The sequence below is a fragment of the Oncorhynchus kisutch genome, linkage group LG22 (genome assembly GCF_002021735.2).
Source record: "Oncorhynchus kisutch isolate 150728-3 linkage group LG22, Okis_V2, whole genome shotgun sequence".
NCBI classification, from domain to species: domain Eukaryota; kingdom Metazoa; phylum Chordata; class Actinopteri; order Salmoniformes; family Salmonidae; genus Oncorhynchus; species Oncorhynchus kisutch.
This window is the reverse complement of record NC_034195.2, coordinates 46430582-46456112: the sequence shown is the minus strand read 5'-3', so window position 1 is coordinate 46456112 and position 25531 is coordinate 46430582. Positions and strand designations below refer to the sequence as shown.

General features: G+C 45.0%; 1 protein-coding gene across 5 annotated transcripts in view; it reads left to right on the top strand.

Annotated features, from left to right (window-relative positions):
- The window catches only part of lrrk2 (leucine-rich repeat kinase 2), a 63649-nt gene that overhangs the window by 22081 nt on the left and 16037 nt on the right, over positions 1-25531 (top strand). For all 5 annotated transcript variants that reach the window (XM_031801079.1, XM_031801082.1, XM_031801080.1 and 2 more), the window contains exons 29-36: positions 2003-2226; positions 8213-8340; positions 12212-12430; positions 12670-12871; positions 21442-21530; positions 21847-22034; positions 22197-22351; positions 22949-23095. In XM_031801079.1, the coding sequence (XP_031656939.1) occupies positions 2003-2226; positions 8213-8340; positions 12212-12430; positions 12670-12871; positions 21442-21530; positions 21847-22034; positions 22197-22351; positions 22949-23095 (1352 nt within the window). The remainder of the gene's footprint in view (positions 1-2002; positions 2227-8212; positions 8341-12211; positions 12431-12669; positions 12872-21441; positions 21531-21846; positions 22035-22196; positions 22352-22948; positions 23096-25531) is intronic.

Below are 25531 nucleotides of genomic sequence, written 5' to 3'. Positions count from 1 at the left end.
GGACACTCCAATACCTTGACTTTGTTGTCCTTAAGCCATTTTGCCACAACTCTAGAAGTATGCTTGGGGGTCATTGTCCATTTGGAAGACCCATTTGCGACCAAGTTTTAACTTCCTGACTGATGTCTTGAGATGTTGCTTCAATATATCCACATACTTTTCCTACCTCATGATGCCATCTATTTTGTGAATTGCACCAGGCCCTCCTGCAGCAAAGCACCCCCACAACATGATGCTACCACCCCCGTGCTTCACAGTTGAGATTGCAAGCCTCCTCCTTTTTCCTCCAAACACAACAATGGTCATTATGGCCAAAGTTCTATTTTTGTTTCATCAGACCAGAGGACATTTCTCCAAAAAGTACGATCTTTGTCCCCATGTGCAGTTGCAAACCGTAGTCTGGCTTTTTTATGGCGGTTTTGGAGCAGCGGCTTCTTCCTTGCTGAGCGGCCTTTCAGGTTATGTCGATATAGGACTTGTTTTACTGTGGATATAGATACTTTTGTACCTGTTTCCTCCAGCATCTTCACTAGGTTCTTTGCTGTTGTTTTGGGATTGATTTGCACTTTTCGCACCAAAGTACGTTCATCTCTAGGAGACAGAACGCGTCTCCTTCTTGAGCGGTATGACGGCTGCGTGGTCCCTTGGTGTTTTATACTTGCGTACTATTGTTTGTACAGATGAACATGGTACCTTCAGGCGTTTTGAAATTGCTCCCAAGGATGAACCAGATTTGTGGAGGACCAGAATTTTTTTCTGACGCCTTGGCTGATTTCTTTTGATTTTCCCATGATGTCAAGCAAAGAGGCACTGAGTTTGAAGGTAGGCCTTGAAATACATCCACAGGTACACCTCTGATTGACTCAAATGATGTCAATTAGCCTATCAGAAGCTTCTAAAGCCATGACATAATTTTCTGGAATTTTCCAAGCTGTTTAAAGGCACAGTCAGCTTAGTGTATGTACACTTCTGACCCACTGGAATTGTGATACAGTGGGCGACAGGGTAGCCTAGTGGTTAGAGCGTTGGACTAGTAACCGGAAGGTTGCAAGTTCAAACCCCCGAGCTGACAAGGTACAAATCTGTCGTTCTGCCCCTGAACAGGCAGTTAACCCACTGTTCCTAGGCCGTCATTGAAAACAAGAATTTGTTCTTAACTGACTTGCCTAGTTAAATAAAGGTAAAATAAAAATAAATAAATGAACTAATCTGTCTAAACAATTGTTGGAGTAATTACTTGTGTCATGCGCAAAGTAGCTGTCCTTACCGACTTGCCAAAACTAGGAGTGATTGAAAAATGAGTTTTAATGACTCCAACCTAAGTGTATGTAAACTTCCGACTTCAACTGTAGAGTCATACCAAAGAAGACAAGGCTGTAATCGCTGCCAAAGGTGCTTCAACAAAGTACTGAGTAAAGGCTCTGAATACTTATGTAAATGGGATATTTCAGTTTTCTATTATACATTTTTCTAAACAATTTTCGCTTTGTCATTAAATGATATTGTATGTAGATTGGTGAGGGAAAAAACAATTGAATCAATTTTAGAATAAGGCTGTAATGTAACAAAATGTGGAAAAAGTCAAGGGGTCTGAATACTTTCTGAATGCACTGTAATTCCTCAATGTTGATGTTGAGTCCTGTTTGGATGAATCTTTGAACATTATTCCAATCAACATTCTTAAAACAATCCTACAGTATTGGGGGCGATGGCTTTGTACGCTTCACAGATGTTTGTGTATACATGGTCAAGCATGCTGGATCCTCTTTGGGCAAGATACATGTTGGCGATATAAAAAACAAAAGAATTAAACAAAAAACAAAACATGTTTTGACATTTAACCCAAAAAGCAATGCTATCTGTCAGAGGGAATTCTGAATGAACAGGTGGTGGCTTTTGATAGATTTGAATTTGCTCCAGATTTCCCCTTTCAAACAAAAGCCTAATCCCATTCACAAAACTCTCCCAAATAAATCACTCTCTCCTGTATCCTGTAACTCAGGTTCCTCCAGCAGCGTCTGAAGAAAGCCGTTCCGTACTACCGGATGAAGCTGATTGTGGTTGGGAACGCCGACAGTGGTAAGACTGCTCTGATCCGACAGCTGATGAAGCTCAAGCGTTCTCAGTGGCAGATGGAGCGGCCCATCGCTGGGATCGACGTCAGAGATTGGACCATCCGGGACCGGGATAAGAAGAACATGGTGCTCAACGTCTGGGACTTCTCAGGTGGGTCAACCGTCAACTGCCAACTGTGACATCTGGTCTGGATACTTACTAGTGATGTGGGATTTTTTTTGTTGAGTTGCATTTCACAATATTATTTTGGGTCGATATTATGTTAATACATTAAATCAAATTGTATTTGTAACATGCGCCGAATACAACAGGTGTAGACCTTACAGTGAAATGCTTACTTAAAAGCCCTTAACCAACCATGCAGTTTTAAGAAAATACCTTTAAAAAGTAAGAGATAAGAAAAACAAATAATTAAAGAGCAGCAGTGAATAACAATAGCAGGGTGAAATACAGGGGGTACCAGTACAGAGTCAATGTGGAGGCTATATACAGGGAGACCAGTACAGGGTCAATGTGGAGGCTATATACAGGGAGACCAGTACAGAGTCAATGTGGAGGCTATATACAGGGAAACCAGTACAGGGTCAATGTGGAGGCTATATACAGGGGGTACCAGTACAGAGTCAATGTGGAGGCTATATACAGGGGGTACCAGTACAGAGTCAATGTGGAGGCTATATACAGGGGGTACCAGTACAGAGTCAATGTGGAGGCTATATACAGGGAGACCAGTACAGAGTCAATGTGGAGGCTATATACAGGGAGACCAGTACAGAGTCAATGTGGAGGCTATATACAGGGGGTACCAGTACAGAGTCAATGTGGAGGCTATATACAGGGAGACCAGTACAGAGTCAATGTGGAGGCTATATACAGGGAGACCAGTACAGCGTCAATGTGGAGGCTATATACAGGGGGTACCGGTACAGAGTCAATGTGGAGGCTATATACAGGGAGACCAGTACAGAGTCAATGTGGAGGCTATATACAGGGAGACCAGTACAGAGTCAATGTGGAGGCTATATACAGGGGGTACCGGTACAGAGTCAATGTGGAGGCTATATACAGGGGGTACCGGTACAGAGTCAACGTGGAGGTGATATACAGGGGGTACCAGTACAGAGTCAATGTGGAAGCGATATACAGGGGGTATATACAGGGGGTACTAGTACAGAGTCAATGTGGAGGCTATATACAGGGGTACCAGTACAGAGTCAATGTGGAGGTTATATACAGGGAGACCAGTATAGAGTCAATGTGGAGGCTGTATACAGGGGGTACTGGTATAGAGTCGATGTGGAGGCTATATACAGGGGGTACCGGTACAGAGTCGATGTGGAGGCTATATACAGGGGGTACCGGTACAGAGTCGATGTGGAGGCTATATACAGGGGGTACCGGTACAGAGTCAATGTGGAGGCGATATACAGGGGGTACCAGTACAGAGTCAATGTGGAGGCTATATACAGGGGGTACCGGTACAGAGTCAACGTGGAGGCGATATACAGGGGGTACCGGTACTGTGTCAATGTGGAGGCTATATACAGGGGGTACCGGTACAGAGTCAATGTGGAGGCGATATACAGGGGGTACCGGTACTGTGTCAATGTGGAGGCTATATACAGGGGGTACCGGTACAGAGTCAATGTGGAGGCGATATACAGGGGGTACCGGTACAGAGTCAACGTGGAGGCTATATACAGGGGGTACCGGTACAGAGTCAACGTGGAGGCGATATACAGGGGGTACCGGTACTGTGTCAATGTGGAGTCTATATACAGGGGGTACCGGTACAGAGTCAATGTGGAGGCGATATACAGGGGGTACCAGTACAGAGTTAATGTGGAGGCTATATACAGGGGGTACCGGTACAGAGTCAACGTGGAGGCGATATACAGGGGGTACCGGTACAGAGTCAATGTGGAGGCGATATACAGGGGGTACCAGTACAGAGTTAATGTGGAGGCGATATACAGGGGGTACCGGTACAGAGTCAACGTGGAGGCGATATACAGGGGGTACCGGTACAGAGTCAACGTGGAGGCGATATACAGGGGGTACCGGTACAGAGTCAACATGGAGGCGATATACAGGGGGTACCAGTACAGAGTCAATGTGGAGGATATATACAGGGGGTACCGGTACTGTGTCAATGTGCGTGGGCACCGGTGTCGAGGTACTTGAGATAATTATGCACATGCAGGTAGGGTTGTTTAAAGTGGCAGAGAGAACAGTTTATGACTAGGGTGGCTGGGCTGGAGTCTTTGATGATTTTTAGGGCCTTCCTCTGACACTGCCTGGTATAGAGGTCCTGGATGGCAGGGAGCTTGGCCCTGTTGATGTACTGGGCTGTACGCACTACCCTCTGTAGTGCCATATCAGGCAGTGATGCAACCCGTCAGGATGGTGGAGCTGTAAAATCTTTTGAGGATCTGAGGACCCATGCCAAATCTTTTCAGTCTCCTGAGGGGGAATAGGTTTCGTCGTGCCCACTTCACGACTGTCTTGGTGTGCTTGGACAATGTTAGTTTGTTGTTGATGTGGATGCCAAGGAACTTGAAGCTCTCAACCTGTTCCACTACAGCCCCGTCGATAAGAATGGAGGCGTGCTCAGTCCTCTTTTTCCTGTAGTCCACAATCATCTCCTTTGTCTTGATCACGTTGAGGGAGAGGTTGTTGTCCTTGCACCACATGGTCAGGTCTCTGACCTTCCTATAGGCTGTCTCATCGTTGTCAGTGATCAGGCTTACCACTGTTGTGTCATCAGCAAACTTAATGATGGTGTTGGAGTTGTGCCTGGCCATGCAGTCATGAGTGAACAGGGAGTACAGGAGGGGACTGAGCACGCACCCCTGAGGGGCCCCCGTGTTGAGGATCAGTGTGGCGGATGTGTTGTTACCTACCCTGACCACCTGGCGGCAGCCCGTCAGGAAGTCTAGGATCCAGTTGCAGAGGTAGGTGTTTAGTCCCAGGGTCTTTAGATTAGTGATGAGCTATGAGGGAACCATGGTGTTGAAAGCTGAGCTGTAGTCAATGAACAACATTCTCACATAGGTGTTCCTTTTGTCCAGGTGGGAAAGGGCAGTGTGGAGTGCGATAGAGATTGCATCATCTGTGGATCTGTTGGTGCGATATGCAAATTGGAGTGGGTCTAGGGTTTCTGGGACAATGGTGATGATGTGAGCTATGACCAGCCTTTCAAAGCATTTCATGGCCACAGACGTGAAACTTGACCCCAAGTATCGCTTTTGCCTGGTAGCATTAGCTAGCCCTAGTCGGGTAAAACGGCTCAATCTCTGGTATTTTTCATCCTATAGCTTTGTTCTCCGACTTCTTTTTAAATAGTGAGCCATGTTTTCAGCACTTTTATTTACATGACTGAAACTCATTTTCTCATACTCTCTGGTCTCTCTGCAGCAGACATACTGTTTGGAACATCAAATCGCAATAACGAATCACAATACAATGCCTTCAAAGTATTCATACCCCTTGACTTATGCCAAATTTGGTTGTGTTACAACCTGAAATCAAAATGGATTATTTTTTCTCACCTATCTCCACACAATAGACCATAATGACAGTGAAAATATGTTTTTTTAAATTCTTTGCACATTTTATTGAAAATGAAATACAGAAATATCTAATTAACATAATTATTCACACCCCTGAGTCAAAACATGTTAGAATCACCTTTGTCAGGAGTTACAGCTGTGAGTCTTTCTGGGTAAGTCTCTAAGAGCTTTGAACAACTGGATTGTATAATATTAGCACATTATTCTTTTTTAAATTCTTCAAGCTCTGTCAAGTTGGTTGTTGATCATTGCTCGACAACCATTTAAGTCTTGCCATAGATTCACAAGCAGATTTAAGTCAACTGTAACTTGGCCACTCAGGAACATTCAATGTCGTCTTGGTAAGCAACTCCAGTGTATATTTGGCCTTGTGTTTTAGGTTATTGTGCTGCTGAAAGGTGAATTTTTCTCCCAGTGTCTTTTGGAAAGCAGACTGAACAAGGTTTTCCTCTAGGATATTGCCTGTGCTTAGCTCTATTCCATTTCTTTGCATCCTAAAAATGGCAAGCATACCCATAACATGATTCAGCCTCCACCATGCTTCAAAATATGAAGAGTTGTAGTCAGTGATGTGTTGGATTTGCACCAAACATAATGCTCTGTATTCAGGACATAAAGTTAATTTCTTTGCCACATTTATTGCAGTATTACTTTATGCATCCTGTGTGCAACAATGCACTGCTTTGGAATATTTTTTCTCTGTACAGGCTTCCTTTTCACGTGTCATTTAGGTTAGTATTGTGGAGTAACTACAATGTTGTTGATCCATCCTCAGTTCTCCTATCACAACGATTAAACGATTAACTAACTGTTAACGTCACCACTGGCCTCATACAATCCCTGAGCGCTTTTCCTTCCTCTCCAGCAACTGAGTTAGGAAGGACACCTCATCCATAGTGTAATTAATACCTTCCCAATGCTCAAAGGGATATTCAATTTGTGCTTTTTCACCCATCTACCAATAGGTGTCGTCTTTGGTTGAATCTGTGTTTGAAAATGACTTATCAACTGAGGGACCTTAAAGATAATTGTATGTGTGGGGTACAGAGATGAGGTAGTCATTCAAAACCCATGTTAAACACTATTATTGAACACAGTGTGTGTCCATGCAAGTTCTTATGTGACTTGTTAAGCACATTTTTACTACTGAACTTATTTAGGCTTGCTGTAAAAGGGGTTGAATACTTGACTCAAGATATTTCAGCTTTTCATTTTTTATTAATTTGTATTAGAAAAAAATCAAAACATAATTCCACTTTGGGGTATTGGGGGTGTAGGCCAGTGACACAATCTCACTGTGATATGTTTTAAATTCAGGCTGTAACACAATAAAATGTGGGAAAAAATCTTAAAGGGTATGAATACTTTATGAAGGCAGTGCCCTCGTAACGAATTCCGATGACTTTCCTTTTTCCACGTTTTGTTGGGTTACAGCCTTATTCTGAAATGGATTCAATGTTTTTTTTCCTTCTCATCAATAAACACAATACCCATAGAGACAAAGCAAAAACAGGTTTTTAGAAATGTTTGCAAATTTATTACCATTGAAATACTGAAATATCACATTTACATAAGTATTCAGACCCTTTACTCAGTACTTTGAAGCACCTTTTGCAGCGAATTACAGCCTCAAGTCTTCTTGGGTATGATGCTACAAGCTTGTATTTGTGGAGTTTCTCCCATTCTTCTCTGCAGATCCTCTCAAGCTCTGTCAGGTTGGATGGGGAGCGTCGCTGCACAGCTATTTTTAGGTCTCTCCAGAGATGTTCGATCGGGTTCAAGTCAGGGCTCTGGCTGAGCCACTTAAGGACATTCAGAGACTTGTCGCAAAGCCACTCCTGTGTTATCTTGGCTGTGTGCTTAGGGGCAGGTTTTATCAGGGTTGAGGGAAAAATTAACGGCGCAAAATACACAGATCCTTGATGAAAACCTGTTCCAGAGCGCTCAGGACCTCGGACTGGGGCAAAGGTTCACCTTCCAGCAGGACAACAATCCTAAGCACACAGCCAAGACGACTCAGGAGTAGCTTCATTACAAGCCTCTGAATGTCTTTGGGTGGGCCAGCCAGAGCCCGGACTTGAACCCGATCGAACATCTCTGGAGAGATCTGAAAATAGCTGTGCAGCGACGCTCCACATCCAACCTGACAGAGCTTGAGTGGATCTGCAGAGAAGAATGGGTTAAACTCCCCAAATACAGGTGTGCCAAGCTTTTAGCATCCTACCCAAGAAGACTCAAGGCTGTCATCACTGCCTAAGGTGCTTCAACAAAGTACTGGGTCTGAATACTTAAGTTAATGTTGATTTCAGTTTTTTAATCAGTACAACATTTTAAAAAAACAATTTTTGCTTTGTCATTATGGGGTATTGTGTGTAGAATTTTATTTTAGAATAAGGTTGTTACGGTTGGTTGTTACGTTACAATGTGGAAAAAGTCAAGGGGTCTGAATACTTTCCAAATGCACTCTAAGTTTGGGTTTCACGGTCTGGATCTTGGACTTCAAGTCATTGAGTCTTGAAGGTTTTGTTCTGGCGGTCTTGACCCTCTCTCTGCTCTTTGTTCAGGTGGGGAGGAGTTCAGTGGTTCTCACCCCCACTTCCTTACCCCCCGGGCCCTCTACCTGGTTGTGTATGACCTCAGTAAGGGGGCTGCCCAGGTGGACGCGCTCAAACCCTGGCTCTTCAACATCAAGGTGAGTCACACCCATACCTTAGGAAATGTTTTGTTGTTTTTTGTCACTGTTGCGAGTGCATACATTTTCGTACACACAACTGGAAGTCGTATTTTTTACATTGCAAATACTGTTTTCCCGATTGAACTTGCCTGGAGCAATCAAATGGCTACTATCTGTCCAGTGATCCTGCTGACCAAGGCGTGGTCTGAGGAACTATTTTGGTGTATCATGCTAGCAGGGTTTTCTTGAGGGCTTAAACGCAGCCCACGACGCGGTTAGCAATTGTGGCTGGGACTGCGTACTATCCCGGGCTTGTGGCTGTCTAGACCCCTGCTGCTTGTTGTTGTTTTCAATCTTCTCTGTGACTTGCCCTGTCTGGAACTATGAGTAACAGCGTAACCTAGACCAAAGTCGGTAGGAGTACTGTTGAGGACAGTGCTGTCTCTATCACAGATGAAGGATCTTTTAAATGAACAAAAAGTGTTCTACAAGCAGTTGCTTCAACAACAAGAAAATAGCTTGAAGTGCTTTGTGCAAATACAAAATCAAATCAAATTGTCAGATGTGCCAGATACAACAGGTGTAGACCAACAGTGAAATGCTGGGGTAGCCTTTTGACTAGATGTTCAGGAGTCTTATGGCTTGGGGGTATAAGCAGTTTAGAAGCCTCTTGGACCTCCAGTACCGCTGTGGACTAATAAACTAATAAAAGAATGGACGAGAGGTCCTGGACCTGAAGAACAGTTTGCATTTCTCCCACAGTCAGCTCGATGAGTTTAGACATCTCTGTATGTCATTGAGAGAGGACACCAGTTCTGTATGTGAATGCATAATAACAATGAAAAAAAAAAAGCTGATTATATCAGTCAAGGCGGAACAACGTGGTTGTGGACGGAATTGCAGAATCTCCACGAGACCTGGACGAGTCTGAGGACAGAGTGAGTGAAATGATCTCAGTGAAACTGAAGATGGACCATAGGAAGAATGAGGTGGAGTGCACCAACAGGACTGGAAAACCCATCGCCATCCCAGGTGACAGGCCCAGGCCGATAGTGGTCAAGTTCCTGAGGTTCAAGGACCTGATAGCTGTTCTGCAAAGAGCCAACAACTTGAGAGGAATGTACTGTATATCTTCCTCAACAAGGACTATCCTGAAGCTGTAGAGAAGACCTTAAGTCAAGTGTTATTAAAGTGTTGTGGTTGCAGGTTCACCTGGCACATCTACAGCCTTTTCTTGCGATAGGCCACCAAGTGCTAACTGTCAGTATCTAAATAATGTGTGAAATGCTTGATCGTGTATGTGATGTAAACAGAGAGGTCTACTTTTTTTGGGGACCTGAATATTGAATGGTTTTCATCAAGCTGTCTGCTCAAGAGGAAGCATCTCACTGTAGCCAGTGCCAGTAATCTGGTTCAGGTTATTAATCAACCTACTAGGGTGTTTACAAACACCACTGGAACAAGATCATCCACATGTATTGATCACATTTTTACTAATATTGTAGAACTTTGTTCTAAAGCTGTATCCGTACCCATGCAGTGATCACAGTATAGTGGCTATATCCAGGAAGCCAACCTTCCTAAAATAGTGTATTGCTGCGTCTCTTATGTGGATGATGTTAAAACATATTTGTTGGTCTGATGTGATTAATAATGAGCATGCTGACGTTGCACATTTATTAATTTATGAAATTGCTTCTTCCAATTATTGATAAGCATGCACCTGTTAAGAAACTGACTGTTTAAGCTCCATGGATTGATGAGGAATTTAAAAACTGTATGGTTGAATGAGATGGGGCAAAAGAAGTGGCTAATGAGTCGGTGCACGTCTGGATTACTGCAAACTGAGAAATTATGTGACTAAACTCAACAAAAAGATAAAGAAACTGTAGTATGAAGCCAACATCAATTAAATAAAGAATAATGGAGAGTACTTGAGTACTTTATATGAAATTAGACAAATTCAACTCCATCTTTCATCGAATCAGAAGGCATATTCATCAAAAACTTTTGTTAACAATTATTTTAATGATTACTTCATTGGCAAACTTAAGCAGTAAATGCCAACAACAAACATTGAGCCATCGTACTCATGTATAAAGAAAAATGTAATAATGAAAGAAAAGCATTGCAAGTTAGAATTTTGTAAAGTTAGTATGGGAGTGGTGGAAAAATCAATCAATAATGACAAACCTGGCATTGACAACTTAGATGGAAAGCTATGGAGGATGGTAGCTGACTCTATAGCCACTCCTATCTGTCATATCTTTAATCTGAGCCTAGAGGAAAGTCGGTCATTCCGCTACCCAAGAGTGGTAAATCAGCATTTAATGGTTCTAACAGCAGACCTATCAGCTTGCTGCCAACTCTTAGCAAACTGTTGTAAAAAATGGTGTTTGACCAAATACAATGCTACTACTTTGTAAACAAATTAACAAGACTTTCAGAATGCTTATAGAGATAAGCACTCATGCAATGCATTGACACAAATGACTGATGATTGGTTGAAAGAAATTTAAAATAAATAGATATTGAGAGCTGTACTGTTAGATTTCATTGCAGCCTTTGATACTATTGACCATAACCTGTTGTTGAGAAAACGTATGTCTTTTCAACCTCTGCCATATCATGGATTCAGAGCTCTCTATCTAATAGCACTCAGAGGGTTTTCTTTATTGGGAGCTTCTCTGTCAAACAAGTGTGGTGTACCGCAAGATACCTCTCTAGGCTCTCCTCTCTTTTCTATTTTTACCAATGACCTGCCACTGGCATTTAACAAAGCAGGTGTGTCCATGTTTGCTGATGATTCAACCATTAACGCATCAGCAACCACCGCTAATGAAGTCACTGAAACCCTTAACAAAGAGTTGGAGTCTGTTTTGGAATGGGTGGCCAGTAATAAACTGGTCCTGAACATCTCTAAAACTAAGAGCGTTGTATTTGGTACAAATCATTCCCCAAGTTCTAGACCTCAGCTGAATCTCCTAATGAATGGTGTGGCTGTTGAACAAGTTGAGTAGACTAAATTACTTGGGTGTTACTTTTAGTTTCTGAACAGTCATGGTCAAAACATATAGATTTAATGGTTGTGAAGATAGGGAAAGGTCTGTCCGTAATAAAGAGATGCTCTGCTTTCTTGACACCACACTCCACAAAGCAAGTCCTGCAGGCTTTAGTTTTAGATTATCTTGATTATTGTCCAGTCATATGGTCAAGTGATGCAAAGAAAGACCTAGATAAGCTGCAGCTGGCCCAGAACAGAGCGGCAAGTCTTGTCATCACAGGGCTAGTATTAATACTACGCATACCAGTCTCTCGACTACGAGTTCAGAAAAGACTGACTGCGTCACTTCATGTTTTTATAAGAAACATAGTTTCAAATAATTTGCATTGTCAAATTACACACCGCACTGACACACACACTTATCCCATCAGACATGGCACCAGGGTTTTTTTCACAGTCCCCAGGTCCAAAACAAATTCAAGGAAACATACAGTATTATACAGAGCCATGAGTGAATGTAACACCCGTCTTATATAGCGCAAGTGAAGAGCAAACCTGGTTTCAAAAGACACAATGCGACACCTCATTGCACAACACCTCTCTCCCATGTGACCTACTTGTTGTGTGTATGTACTGACATGTATGTGTATCTGATAGATGCGCACACACACACTATATGTTAATGTTTTTAAACATATGTAAATTGTAAAGTATTTTGTCTGTAATGTATTTTTCGTTATATGTTCGACACCAGTAAGACTAGCTGTCGCCATTGGTGTCAGCAAATGGGGAACCTAATCAATCAAAAATGTAATCTCGAATGCTTTCATTTACTATTCCACCATAATGCTATATCTTACCATGTTTGTCCATCTGTCTGTGTAGGCGGTGGCCCCCCTGTCACCAGTCATCCTGGTGGGGACACACACAGACGTGAGCGAGGACCTCCAGCTGCAGGCTTGCCTGGATAAGATCCGCCAGGAGCTCCTCAACCACCAGGGCTTCCCTGCCATCCGGGACTACCACATGGTGGCGGTGTGCGAGGACTCGGACTCCATCGGCAGACTCCGCAAGGCTATCGCCAGGGAGGTCGCCAACTTCAAGGTAGCTAGTGTTGTTAGCCCTAATGTTTATGTAATTTAGACTAGCCAGAATTTCCACTGATGTTCCACATATACCATCATCCCAAGCTCTAGCTTGCCTAAAAGGACAATCCTTGACAGCTTTGTTTGTACTTTTGACTTATTTCAATGGTCCACGTAAGTTCCATACACAGCACTGTGTGCAAAGCCACTATACCTTTTAGTGACCCTCCACACCCCTTTCACTCCCGCTCTCCACAGATCCAAGGGCAGCTGGTGATGGGGCAGCTGGTCCCAGAAAGCTATTTGGAGCTGGAGAGAAGGGTGCTGCTGGAGAGGGCCAGGGTGCCGGGGGAGTTCCCCGTGCTCAGACACCAATACCTGCTACAGCTCATCCAGGAGAGCCAGATACAGCTGGAGGAGGCTGAGCTACCCCACGCTGTACACTTCCTCAGCGAGGCCGGTCAGTGGGGTGGGGTGTGTGTGTGTGTGTGTGTGTGTGTGTGTGTGTGTGTGTGTGTGTGTGTGTGTGTGTGTGTGTGTAATTGGTTTCTTCATTAATGTGTTGGAATCCCTGGTCATAATTGTGCTGGTGCCATGGTCTTCACAACGTAGGAGAACGTAGGAAATTATCTCAGCAAAAAAAGAAACGGCACTTTTTCAGGACCCTGTCTTTCAAATAATTTGTAAAAATCCAAACACTTTCCCATGCTTGTTCAATCATAAACAATTAATGAACATGCACCTGTGGAACGGTTGTTAACACACTAACAGCTTACAGACGATAGGTAATTAAGGTCACAGTTATGAAAACTTAGGACACTAAAGAGGCCTTTCTACTGACTCTGAAAAACACCAAAAGAAAGATGCCCAGGGTCCCTGCTCATCTGCGTGAATGTGCCTTAGGCGTGCTGCAAGGAGGCATGAGGACTGCAGATGTGGCCAGGGCAATATATTGCAATGTACGTACTATGAGACGCCTGAGACAGCGCTACAGGGAGACAGACAGAACGGACAGCTGATCGTCCTCGCAGTGGCAGACCACGTTTAACAACACCTGCACAGGATCGGTACTGCCGAACATCACACCTGCGGAACAGGTACAGGATGGCAACAACAACTGCCCGAGTTACACCAGGAACGCACAATCCCTCAATCAGTGCTCAGACTGTCCACAATAGGTTGAGAAAGGCTGGACTGAGGGCTTGTAGGCTTGTTGTAAGACAGGTCCTCACCAGACATCACCGGCAAAAACGTTGCCTATGGACACAAACCCACCGTCGCTGGACCAGACAGGACTGAAAAAAGTGCTCTTCACTGACGAGTCGCGGTTTTGTCTCACCAGAGGTGATGGTCGGATTCGCATTTATCGTCGAAGGAATGAGCGTTGCACCGAGGTCTGTACTCTGGAGCGGGATCGATTTGGAGGTGGAGGGTCCGTCGTGGTCTGGGGCGGTGTGTCACAGCGTCATCAGAATGAGCTTGTTGTCATTGCAGGCAATCAATGCTGTGCATTACAGGGAAGACATCCTCCTCCCTCATGTGGTACCCTTCCTGCAGACTCATCCTGACATGACCCTCCAGCATGACAATGCCACCAGCCATAATACTCGTTCTGTGCATGATTTGCTGCAAGATAGGAATGTCAGTGTTCTGCCATGGCCAGCGAAGAGCCCAGATCTCAATCTCATTGAGCACGTCTGGGACCTGTTGGATCAGAAGGTGAGGGCTAGGCCATTCTCCTGTCATGACGTTGGCCTGGGGGTAGGTATATGACAGTCATAAGTACCTCTTCTCCCCTTTTTCCTCTCTCTACCCTACTGATGTGAAATTTGAAAACCCATTGGTTAACATAGAGATTCTGGGAACATCAGAAGGTGGGGGGAAATGAACTATATTCTGGTAATCCGACCAATTGAACATATGTGGTACTTAATGAATATCAATGAGAATGTCATCTGGGACATTCTCATTGATGATAGGATGACAAACTCTACAGTGGAAAGTCTGCACATAGTAGTTATCGGAGTCACATGGAATTGTTGTTCAATTTAAATGTTTGAATATAAAATTATTGGTGAAGAGATGTAATTTTAGCTTCCAAATGAGAGATTTGGGTTTTCAGAAGGTTATGGCTCTGCTTAATCAGATAAAGCAAAGGGCTGCAAGGATAGGAACCAGCGGGTGACCCGGACGTTACTGTCCTTGTTCCGTGACATCCAAACCAGTGGTGCATGGTCCGTTACGAGGGTGAAGTGCCTTCCCAATAAGTAATATTCAGCGTCTCCAGCGCCCACTTGATCGCTAGACATTCTTTCTCCACAGTCTTTCAACGTTGTTTTTACCTCGGCCCTGACAGCCTCTCTTCTTGCATCTGGTATGCAGTAGGGTCCCAACTTCACCTTTTTCCCAGGTTCGGTGATGATGCTGTGCTGTACCAGTTCGGTGTGTCCTGGTTCCGGCTGACCAACTCCCTCAGCTCCTGCTTCTGTACTTGGCTCAGCTGCTCCCCCAGTGGGACCTCTGCCGGCTTGGTCTCTGTGGTAGCCTTCTTCGGGGAAATAGAGTACATCACATGCATTCCATTTCTTTAGCAAATGCACATGGTAAATCTATGTCCTGGCTGTCTGACCCTATAGATAACTTCACCCACCTTCTCAAGGACTTCGTATGGCCCGTTCCATCGGTTCAAAAACGTAGATTCTGAGGTGGAGACCAACACCAACACCTGGCCTGAAGTCCCTTCATTGTACCCCTCTGTTGTACACCCACACTTAAGCATGTGTTCCCGTACCAGAGGCCACAGGGTTGCCATCCGGTCTCTTATGTCTTCCACGTGATCCTCCATGGTTCGGTGGGGCGACGGTTGCTGTTCCCAGGCTTCTTTAGCTTCAACCAGCAGTCCTCGGGGTCGTCTCCTGTACAGGAGTTCGAAGGGAGAGAAATCTGTTGAAGCTTGGGGCACTTCTCGGATCGAGAACATCATGTAGGGTAGCAGCTGGTCCCAAATCAAATCAAATTTATTTATATAGCCCTTCGTACATCAGCTGATATCTTAAAGTGCTGTACAGAAACCCAGCCTAAACCCCCAAACAGCAAGCAATGCAGGTGTAGAAGCACGGTGGCTAGGAAAAACTCCCTAGAAAGGCCAATACCTAGGAAGAAACCTAGAGAGGAACCAGGCTATGTGGGGTGGCCAGTCCTCTTCTGGCTGTGCCGGGTGGAGATTATAACAGAACATGGCCAAGATGTTCAAATGTTCATAAATGACCAGCATGGTCGAATAATAATAAGGCAGAACAGTTGAAACTGGAGCAGCAGCACAGTCAGGTGGAAGTTGAAACTGGAGTAGCAGCATGGCCAGGTGGACTGGGGACAGCAAGGAGTCATCATGTCAGGTAGTCCTGGGGCATGGTCCTAGGGCTCAGGTCAGTTGAAACTGGAACAGCAGCATGGCCAGGTGGACTGGGGACAGCAAGGAGTCATCATGTCAGGTAGTCCTGGGGCATGGTCCTAGGGCTCAGGTCCTCCGAGAGAGAGAAAGAAAGAGAGAAGGAGAGAATTAGAGAACGCACACTCAGATTCACACAGGACACCGAATAGGACAGGAGAAGTACTCCAGATATAACAAACTGACCCCAGCCCCCCGACACATAAACTACTGCAGCATAAATACTGGAGGCTGAGACAGGAGGGGTCAGGAGACACTGTGGCCCCATCTGAGGACACCCCCGGACAGGGCCAAACAGGAAGGATATAACCCCACCCACTTTGCCAAAGCACAGCCCCCACACCACTAGAGGGATATCTTCAACCACCAACTTACCATCCTGAGACAAGGCTGAGTATAGCCCACAAAGATCTCCGCCACGGCACAACCCAAAGGGGGGGCGCCAACCCAGACAGGATGACCACAACAGTGAATCAACCCACTCAGGTGACGCACCCCCTCCAGGGACGGCATGAGAGAGCCCCAGCAAGCCAGTGACTCAGCCCCTGTAATAGGGTTAGAGGCAGAGAATCCCAGTGGAAAGAGGGGAACCGGCCAGGCAGAGACGGCAAGGGCGGTTCGTTGCTCCAGAGCCTTTCCGTTCACCTTCCCACTCCTGGGCCAGACTACACTCAATCATATGACCCACTGAAGAGATGAGTCTTCAGTAAAGACTTAAAGGTTGAGACCGAGTTTGCGTCTCTGACATGGGTAGGCAGACCGTTCCATAAAAATGGAGCTCTATAGGAGAAAGCCCTGCCTCCAGCTGTTTGCTTAGAAATTCTAGGGACAATTAGGAGGCCTGCGTCTTGTGACCGTAGCGTACGTGTAGGTATGTACGGCAGGACCAAATCAGAGAGATAGGTAGGAGCAAGCCCATGTAATGCTTTGTAGGTTAGCAGTAAAACCTTGAAATCAGCCCTTGCTTTGACAGGAAGCCAGTGTAGAGAGGCTAGCACTGGAGTAATATGATCTAATTTTTTGGTTCTAGTCAGGATTCTAGCAGCCGCATTTAGCACTAACTGAAGTTTATTTAGTGCTTTATCCGGGTAGCCGGAAAATAGAGCATTGCAGTAGTCTAACCTAGAAGTGACAAAAGCATGGATTAATTTTTCTGCATCATTTTTGGACAGAAAGTTTCTGATTTTTGCAATGTTACGTAGATGGAAAAAAGCTGTCCTCGAAATGGTCTTGATGGTCTCTCTTCAAAAGAGAGATCAGGGTCCAGAGTAACGCCGAGGTCCTTCACAGTTTTATTTGAGACGACTGTACAACCATTAAGATTAATTGTCAGATTCAACAGAAGATCTCTTTGTTTCTTGGGACCTAGAACAAGCATCTCTGTTTTGTCCGAGTTTAATAGTAGAAAGTTTGCAGCCATCCACTTCCTTATGTCTGAAACACATGCTTCTAGCGAGGGCAATTTTGGGGCTTCACCATGTTTCATTGAAATGTACAGCTGTGTGTCATCCGCATAGCAGTGAAAGTTTACATTATGTTTTCGAATAACATCCCCAAGAGGTAAAATATATAGTGAAAACAATAGTGGTCCTAAAACGGAACCTTGAGGAACACCGAAATTTACAGTTGATTTGTCAGAGGACAAACCATTCACAGAGACAAACTGATATCTTTCCGACAGATAAGATCTAAACCAGGCCAGAACATGTCCGTGTAGACCAATTTGGGTTTCCAATCTCTCCAAAAGAATGTGGTGATCGATGGTATCAAAAGCAGCACTAAGGTCTAGGAGCACGAGGACAGATGCAGAGCCTCGGTCCGATGCCATTAAAATGTCATTTACCACCTTCACAAGTGCCGTCTCAGTGCTATGATGGGGTCTAAAACCAGACTGAAGCATTTCGTATACATTGTTTGTCTTCAGGAAGGCAGTGAGTTGCTGCGCAACAGCCTTCTCTAAAATTTTTGAGAGGAATGGAAGATTCGATATAGGCCGATAGTTTTTTATATTTTCTGGGTCAAGGTTTGGCTTTTTCAAGAGAGGCTTTATTACTGCCACTTTTAGTGAGTTTGGTACACATCCAGTGGATAGAGAGCCGTTTATTATGTTCAACATAGGAGGGCCAAGCACAGGAAGCAGCTCTTTCAGTAGTTTAGTTGGAATAGGGTCCAGTATGCAGCTTGAAGGTTTAGAGGCCATGATTATTTTCATCATTGTGTCAAGAGATATAGTACTAAAACACTTGAGGCGTCTCTCTTGATCCTAGGTCCTGGCAGAGTTGTGCAGACTCAGGACAACTGAGGTTTGGAGGAATACGCAGGTTTAAAGAGGAGTCCGTAATTTGCTTTCTAATAATCATAATCTTTTCCTCAAAGAAGTTCATGAATTTATCACTGCTAAAGTGAAAGTCATCCTCTCTTGGGGAATGCTGCTTTTTAGTTAGCTTTGCGACAGTATTAAAAAGGAATTTCGGATTGTTCTTATTTTCCTCAATTAAGTTTGAAAAATAGGATGATCGAGCAGCAGTAAGGGCTCTACGGTACTGCACGGTACCGTCCTTCCAAGCTAGTCGGAAGACTTCCAGTTTGGTGTGGCGCCATTTCCGTTCCAATTTTCTGGAAGCTTGCTTCAGAGCTCGGGTATTTTCTGTGTACCAGGGAGCTAGTTTCTTATGAGACATTTTTTTAGTTTTTAGGGGTGCAACTGCATCTAGGGTATTGCGCAAGGTTAAATTGAGATCCTCAGTTAGGTGGTTAACTGATTTTTGTCCTCTGGCGTCCTTGGGTAGGCAGAGGGAGTCTGGAAGGGCATCAAGGAATCTTTGTGTTGTCTGTGAATTTATAGCACGACTTTTGATGTTCCTTGGTTGGGGTCTAAGCAGATTATTTGTTGCAATTGCAAACGTAATAAAATGGTGGTCCGATAGTCCAGGATTATGAGGAAAAACATTAAGATCCACCACATTTATTCCATGGGGCAAAACTAGGTCCAGAGTATGACTGTGACAGTGAGTGGGTCCAGAGACATGTTGGACAAAACCCACTGAGTCGATGATGGCTCCGAAAGCCTTTTGGAGTGGGTCTGTGGACTTTTCCATGTGAATATTAAAGTCACCAAAGATTAGAATATTATCTGCTATGACTACAAGGTCCGATAGGAATTCAGGGAACTCAGTGAGAAACGCTGTATATGGCCCAGGAGGCCTGTAAACAGTAGCTATAAAAAGTGATTGAGTAGGCTGCATAGATTTCATGACTAGAAGCTCAAAAGACGAAAACGTCATTTTTTTTTTTTGTAAATTGAAATTTGCTATCGTAAATGTTAGCAACACCTCCGCCTTTGCGGGATGCACGGGGGATATGGTCACTAGTGTAGCCAGGAGGTGAGGCCTCATTTAAAACAGTAAATTCATCAGGCTTAAGCCATGTTTCAGTCAGGCCAATCACATCAAGATTATGATCAGTGATTAGTTCATTGACTATAATTGCCTTTGAAGTAAGGGGTCTAACATTAAGTAGCCCTATTTTGAGATGTGAGGTATCATGATTTCTTTCAGTAATGACAGGAATGGAGGTGGTCTTTATCCTAGTGAGATTGCTAAGGCGAACACCGCCATGTTTAGTTTTGCCCAACCTAGGTCGAGGCACAGACACGGTCTCAATGGTGATAGCTGAGCTGACTACACTGACTGTGCTAGTGGCAGACTCCACTATGCTGGCAGGCTGGCTAACAGCCTGCTGCCTGGCCTGCACCCTATTTCATTGTGGAGCTAGAGGAGTTAGAGCCCTGTCTATGTTGGTAGATAAGATGAGAGCACCCCTCCAGCTAGGATGGAGTCCGTCACTCCTCAGCAGGTCAGGCTTGGTCCTGTTTGTGGGTGAGTCCCAGAAAGAGGGCCAACTTTTGGGAGGGGCAGAAAACAGTTTTCAACCAGCGATTGAGTTGTGAGACTCTGCTGTAGAGCTCATCACTCCCCCTAACTGGGAGGGGGCCAGAGACAATTACTCGATGCCGACACATCTTTCTAGCTGATATGCACGCAGAAGCTATGGTGATTTCTGACTGTTTCATCCTAACATCGTTGGTGCCGACGTGGATAACAATATCTCTATACTCTCTACACTCGCCAGTTTTAGCTTTAGCCAGCACCATCTTCAGATTAGCCTTAACGTCGGTAGCCCTGCCCCCGGGTAAACAGTGTATGATCGCTGGATGATTCGCTTTAAGTCTAATACTGAATCGTGTCCAGATAAAGCGTCCGGAGTGAAAAAGTTGAGGAAAAAATAAATTAAAAAATGAACGGTAATTAAAAAGTGAAAACCGTAAAGTTGTCAGGTAGCAAAACAGGTTGGCAACAAAACGCACAGCAACTCGAAAACAAGCCTGCAAGTTGTTTCAGTTGTCACAATTCTTTCTGTCCGCCTCCAGCACCTTCTTTAGCATTTGCTTCAGGGTTCAATTGAATCTCTCCACCAACACATCAGTCTGTGGGTGATACATTGAGGTACACAACTGGGTTGTTTTCATTGGTTTGCGTAGATCCTTCATGATTTGTGACATGAACAGGGTGCCCTGGTCGGTCAATATCTCGTCGGGGATGCCTACTCGGGAGAACAGCATGACTAACTCACGTGTGATTCCCTTGGTGGCCATGGTGCGCAGGGGAATGACTTCCGGGTACCTGGTGGCATAATCCACAATCGCCAGGATGTATTAGTGCCCTCGGTTGCTCTTGGGAAGAGGTCCCACCAGGTCCATTGCGATCCTGCTGAAAGGGACTGAAATAATGGGTAGGGGATTTAAGGGTCTGCGAAAGTGGGGTTTTGGCGTCCCCTGCTGGCACTCCGGGCAATTGCAGCAGTAATCTTCCACTGCTCTCTTCACCCCCAGACAGTAAAATCGTGTCTTGATCATGTCTAAGGTCTTCTCCACCCCTATGTGAGCCCCAAGAATGTGCTCCAACTAACGGACAGATGGTACAAAGGGACGGGCCACCAACAACAACTCCATACGTTCGTCATTCTTCTTCACGACCTGAAACAGCAACTTCTTATTCATAGAAAAAGGAGGACAACTAGAATGCAAATGGGGAATTTATTAGGGGGTTTTGCACACTGGGGAAAAGGGGGAATTCACCAACCATTTCACAGTCCACAATCCGTTCTCGTTGTCCATTCCGTTCTCCAGGGGTAATACAAAAACTCAGGTCCAGTTCAGTGCACTGTGGGGTTAATCAGACAGTCCAGGTCACAACGGGTAATCACACAGATATTTCTCTCTCTCTCATCTCGCACTCTCCATAACACACGCTTCCCTCTCCATTCTCTGCCCCTTTGTGCAAGTCGCTTCTTCTTTTATCCCCAAGTACTACCTGGCTTAATGACCCACAGTCTTCCCTTGTTGGGGCAGGAAGTCCATATAAGGCTCGGGGGTGGAGCCAGCGGACCGCAAGATATCTCCCTTCAATAACCACTCCCCTCACCTCTCCCTGCCGTCTGCCACAATATGTTTGTGTCGTCTGTTCATAGCACAGCCAGGTATTATTTGTTTGATGTACTTAAATGGCAATGTCTGTTTATAGGAGTCCTTCTGCACTTTGACGACCCGGCCCTCCAACTCAGAGAACTCTACTTTATCGACCCACAGTGGCTCTGCAACATCATCTCACAGGTAGACACACACACACACACACACACACACACACACACACTACAGGAGGATGGAATGAAGTGAATGGAATGTTATCATCCACATGGAAACCACATGTTTGATGTGTGTGATTCAATTTATTCTGTTCCAGCCATTACAATGAGCAGGTCCTCCCCAATTAAGGTGCTACCAGTCGCCTGTGACACACACACACACACTCACACACACACACACACACACACACACACACACACACACACACACACACACACACACACACACACACACACAATGACCTCATTCAATCACTTCCTCCTCTCTCTCTTTCTCTGTGTAGAAACTGTCTCTGAAAAGCTCTGGGTTCTGGGAGAATCCCAAAGGCGTAGTTCAGCGCTCTATGGTGGAACGGTTCCTATTTGAGAGTAAGTGTTTCCCCAAGTGCCACCTGACCCAGTACTTTAAACTGCTGGAGAAGTTCCAGATCGCCCTGCCCTTCGGAGAGGACCAGCTCCTAGTGCCGAGCAGGTAAGAGGCATATCATTTTGTTGATTTTAGTATTGTTTGAGCCAAAATGGCCTACCAGTTTCCTGAATACAGTATCTACTGAATGGAAACTGTTGTCTATATTGTCTCAAAACCTCTTTGCCAAGCCTAAACCATGCTGATTGTCTTGTCCTTCCCTCACAGTCTCTCCAAACACCGGCCAGTAATTGAGATGCCCCACTGTGAAAATTCTGAGGTCATTGTTCGTCTCTATGAGATGCCCTACTTCCCCATGGGCTACTGGTCGAGACAGATCAACCGCCTACTTGAGGTCTCCTCCTACATGCTCTGTGGCAGAGGTACTAATGCTGACGTTAAAGGGATAATTACTTAGGTTGTCGTTTCATCCAAAGTTCATTAGCTGGAAATTTAGCCATGACCAGAATCTCCTGGATAGTATTTTTTAGAACATGCAGCAAAGCTCCTGGAAACTGATTCTATCAGTACTGTATACACTGAGTGTACAAAACATTAGGAACACCTTCCTAATATTGAGTTGCACCCCCTTTTGCCTCAATTTGTCTGGGCTTGGACTCTACAAGTTGTCGAAAGCGTTCCACAGGGATGCTGGCCCATGTTGACTCCAATGCTTCCCACAGATATGTCAAGTTTGCTGCATGTCCTTTGGGTGGTGGACCATTCATGATACACACAGGAAACTGTTGGGTGTGAAAAACACTTCCATCTTGTGTCTTGCCCATTCACCCTCTGAAGGGCACACATACACAATCCATGTCTCCTCCCCTACACTGATTGAAGTGGATTTAACAGGTGACATTAATAAGGGATCGTGGCTTTCACCTGGATTCACCTGGTCAGTTTATCTAATGGAAATAACTTTTTTACACTCAGTGTATATGGCTCTAAGTAGCCACAATGTTGTTGTGTTGGTCCAGAAAGAGAGCTGCGTCCCAACCGTATCTACTGGAGGAGAGGTATCTACCTGAGCTGGTCTCCTGAGGCCTACTGTCTGGTTGAGGCTGCCAACGTAGAGGACAACCCTGCCAGCTTCGTCAAGATCACTGTGCCCTGCTCACGCAAAGGTACTGGAACTGCACCACAGCCTAGACAATAAGGTATCCATACTGAAATGTAAATGCCGTCAACACTAGTTTAAGGAAGAAAAAATAAGAATAATTTAATAATTTCGGTTGTGAGCTGAAAAACGATTAAGAACCCCCGGTTTGATGAACTGCGTATAATATATTGCAATAAAGAGTGAAATAGATCATCAGTTGGAGATGATGATGATGGTTGTCAAATCAAATACACTGCTCAAAAAAATTAAGGGAACACTAAAATAACACATCCTAGATCTGAATGAATGAAATATTCTTATTAAATACTTTTTTCTTTACATAGTTGACTGTGCTGACAACAAAATCACACAAAAATTATCGCAGTTAACCCACTGTTCCTAGGCTGTCGTTGTAAATAAGAATTTGTTCTTAACTGACTTGCCTGGTTAAATAAAGGTCAAATAAAAAATTAAAAACTCCTGGACAGTCTGTGGTGTTGGTGGATGGAGCGAGACATGATGTCCCAGATGTGCTCAATTGGATTCAGGTCTGGGGAACGGGCGGGCCAGTCCATAGCATCAATGCCTTCATCTTGCAGGAACTGCTGACACGCTCCAGCCACATGAGGTCTAGCATTGTCTTGCATTAGGAGGAACCCAGGACCAACCACACCAGCATATGGTCTCACAAGGGGTCTGAGGATCTCATCTCGGTACCTAATGGCAGTCAGGCTACCTCTGGCGAGCACATGGAGGGCTGTGCGGCCCCCCAAAGAAATGCCACCCCACACTATGACTGACCCACCGCCAAACCGGTCATGCTGGAGGATGTTGCAGGCAGCAGAACGTTCTCCATGGCGTCTCCAGACTCTGTCACGTGCTCAGTGTGAACCTGCTTTCATCTGTGAAGAGCACAGGGCGCCAGTGGCGAATTTGCCAATCCTGGTGTGCTCTGGCAAATGCCAAACGTCCTGCACGGTGTTGGGCTGTAAGCACAACCCCCACCTGTGGACGTCGGGCCCTCATTCCACCCTCATGGCATCTGTTTCTGACCGTTTGAGCAGACACATGCACATTTGTAGCCTGCTGAAGGTCATTTTGCAGGGCTCTGGCAGTGCTCCTCCTTGCACAAAGGCGGAGGTAGCGGCCCTGCTGCTAGGTTGTTGCCCTCCTACGGCCTCCTCCACGTCTCCTGATGTACTGGCCTGTCTCCTGGTAGCGCCTCCATGCTCTGGACACTACGCTGACAGACACAGCAAACCTTCTTGCAACAGCTCGCATTGATGTTCCATCCTGGATGAGCTGCACTACCTGAGCCACTTGTGTGGGTTGTAGACTCCGTCTCATGCTACCACTAGAGTGAAAGCACCGCCAGCATTCAAAAGTGACCAAAACATCAGCCAGGAAGCATAGGGACTGAGAAGTGGTCTGTGGTCACCACCTGCAGAACCACTCCTTTATTGGGGGTGTCTTGCTAATTGCCTATAATTTCCACCTGTTGTCTATTCCATTTGCACAACAGCATGTGAAATGTATTGTCAATCAGTGTTGCTTCCTAAGTGGACAGTTTGATTTCACAGAAGTGTGATTGACTTGGGGTTACATTGTGTTATTTAAGTGTTCCCTTTATTTTTTTGAGCAGTGTAATATGATTACGATATGATAAGATATGGAACATTTTATCTTACGAAGTTGCATTTATCAAATCAAATTGTGTTTCTCATGCTCCTTAAACAACAAGTGTAGACTAAAAGTGAAATGCTTACTTATGGCTCCTTTTCCAACAATGCAAAGTTAAAATAGAGATACAGGAAATAAGTACACAGTGAATAACAATAACGAGGTAAAAAAAAATAGCATAGCTATATACAGGGAGTACCAGTACTGAGTTGATGTGCAGGGGTATGAGGTAATTGAAGTAGCTATGTACATATAGGTAGGGGTGAAGTGACTAGGCAACTGGATAGATAATATAAAGTAGTGTGTGTGTGTGTGTGTGTGTGTGTGTGTGGTACCAGATGCACCGGTACCATTTGCCATGCGGTTTCAGAGAGAACTTTCTATGGCTTGGGTGGCTGGAGTCTTAGAATTCTGGGGGGGCCTTCCGCTGACACCCTCTGTAGTGCCTTGCGGTCGGTTGCCTTGCAGTTGCTGTATCAAGCGGTGATGCATCCAGACAAGATTATATTAATTGAGCAACTGTATAACTTTTTGAGGATCTGAGGGCCCATTCCAAATCTTTTCAGCCTCCTGAGGGGGAAGAGGCACTGTCGTGCCCTCTTGACAACTGTGTGGGTGTGTGTGGACAATGTTCATTCCTTAGTGATGTGGACACTGAAGAGCTCTCGACGCGCTACACTACAGCCCCATCGATGTGAATGGGGGTGTGCTCGCCGCTCCGTTTCATGTCGTCCACGATCAGCTCTTTTGTCTTGGTGATGTTGAGGGAGAGGTTGTTGGC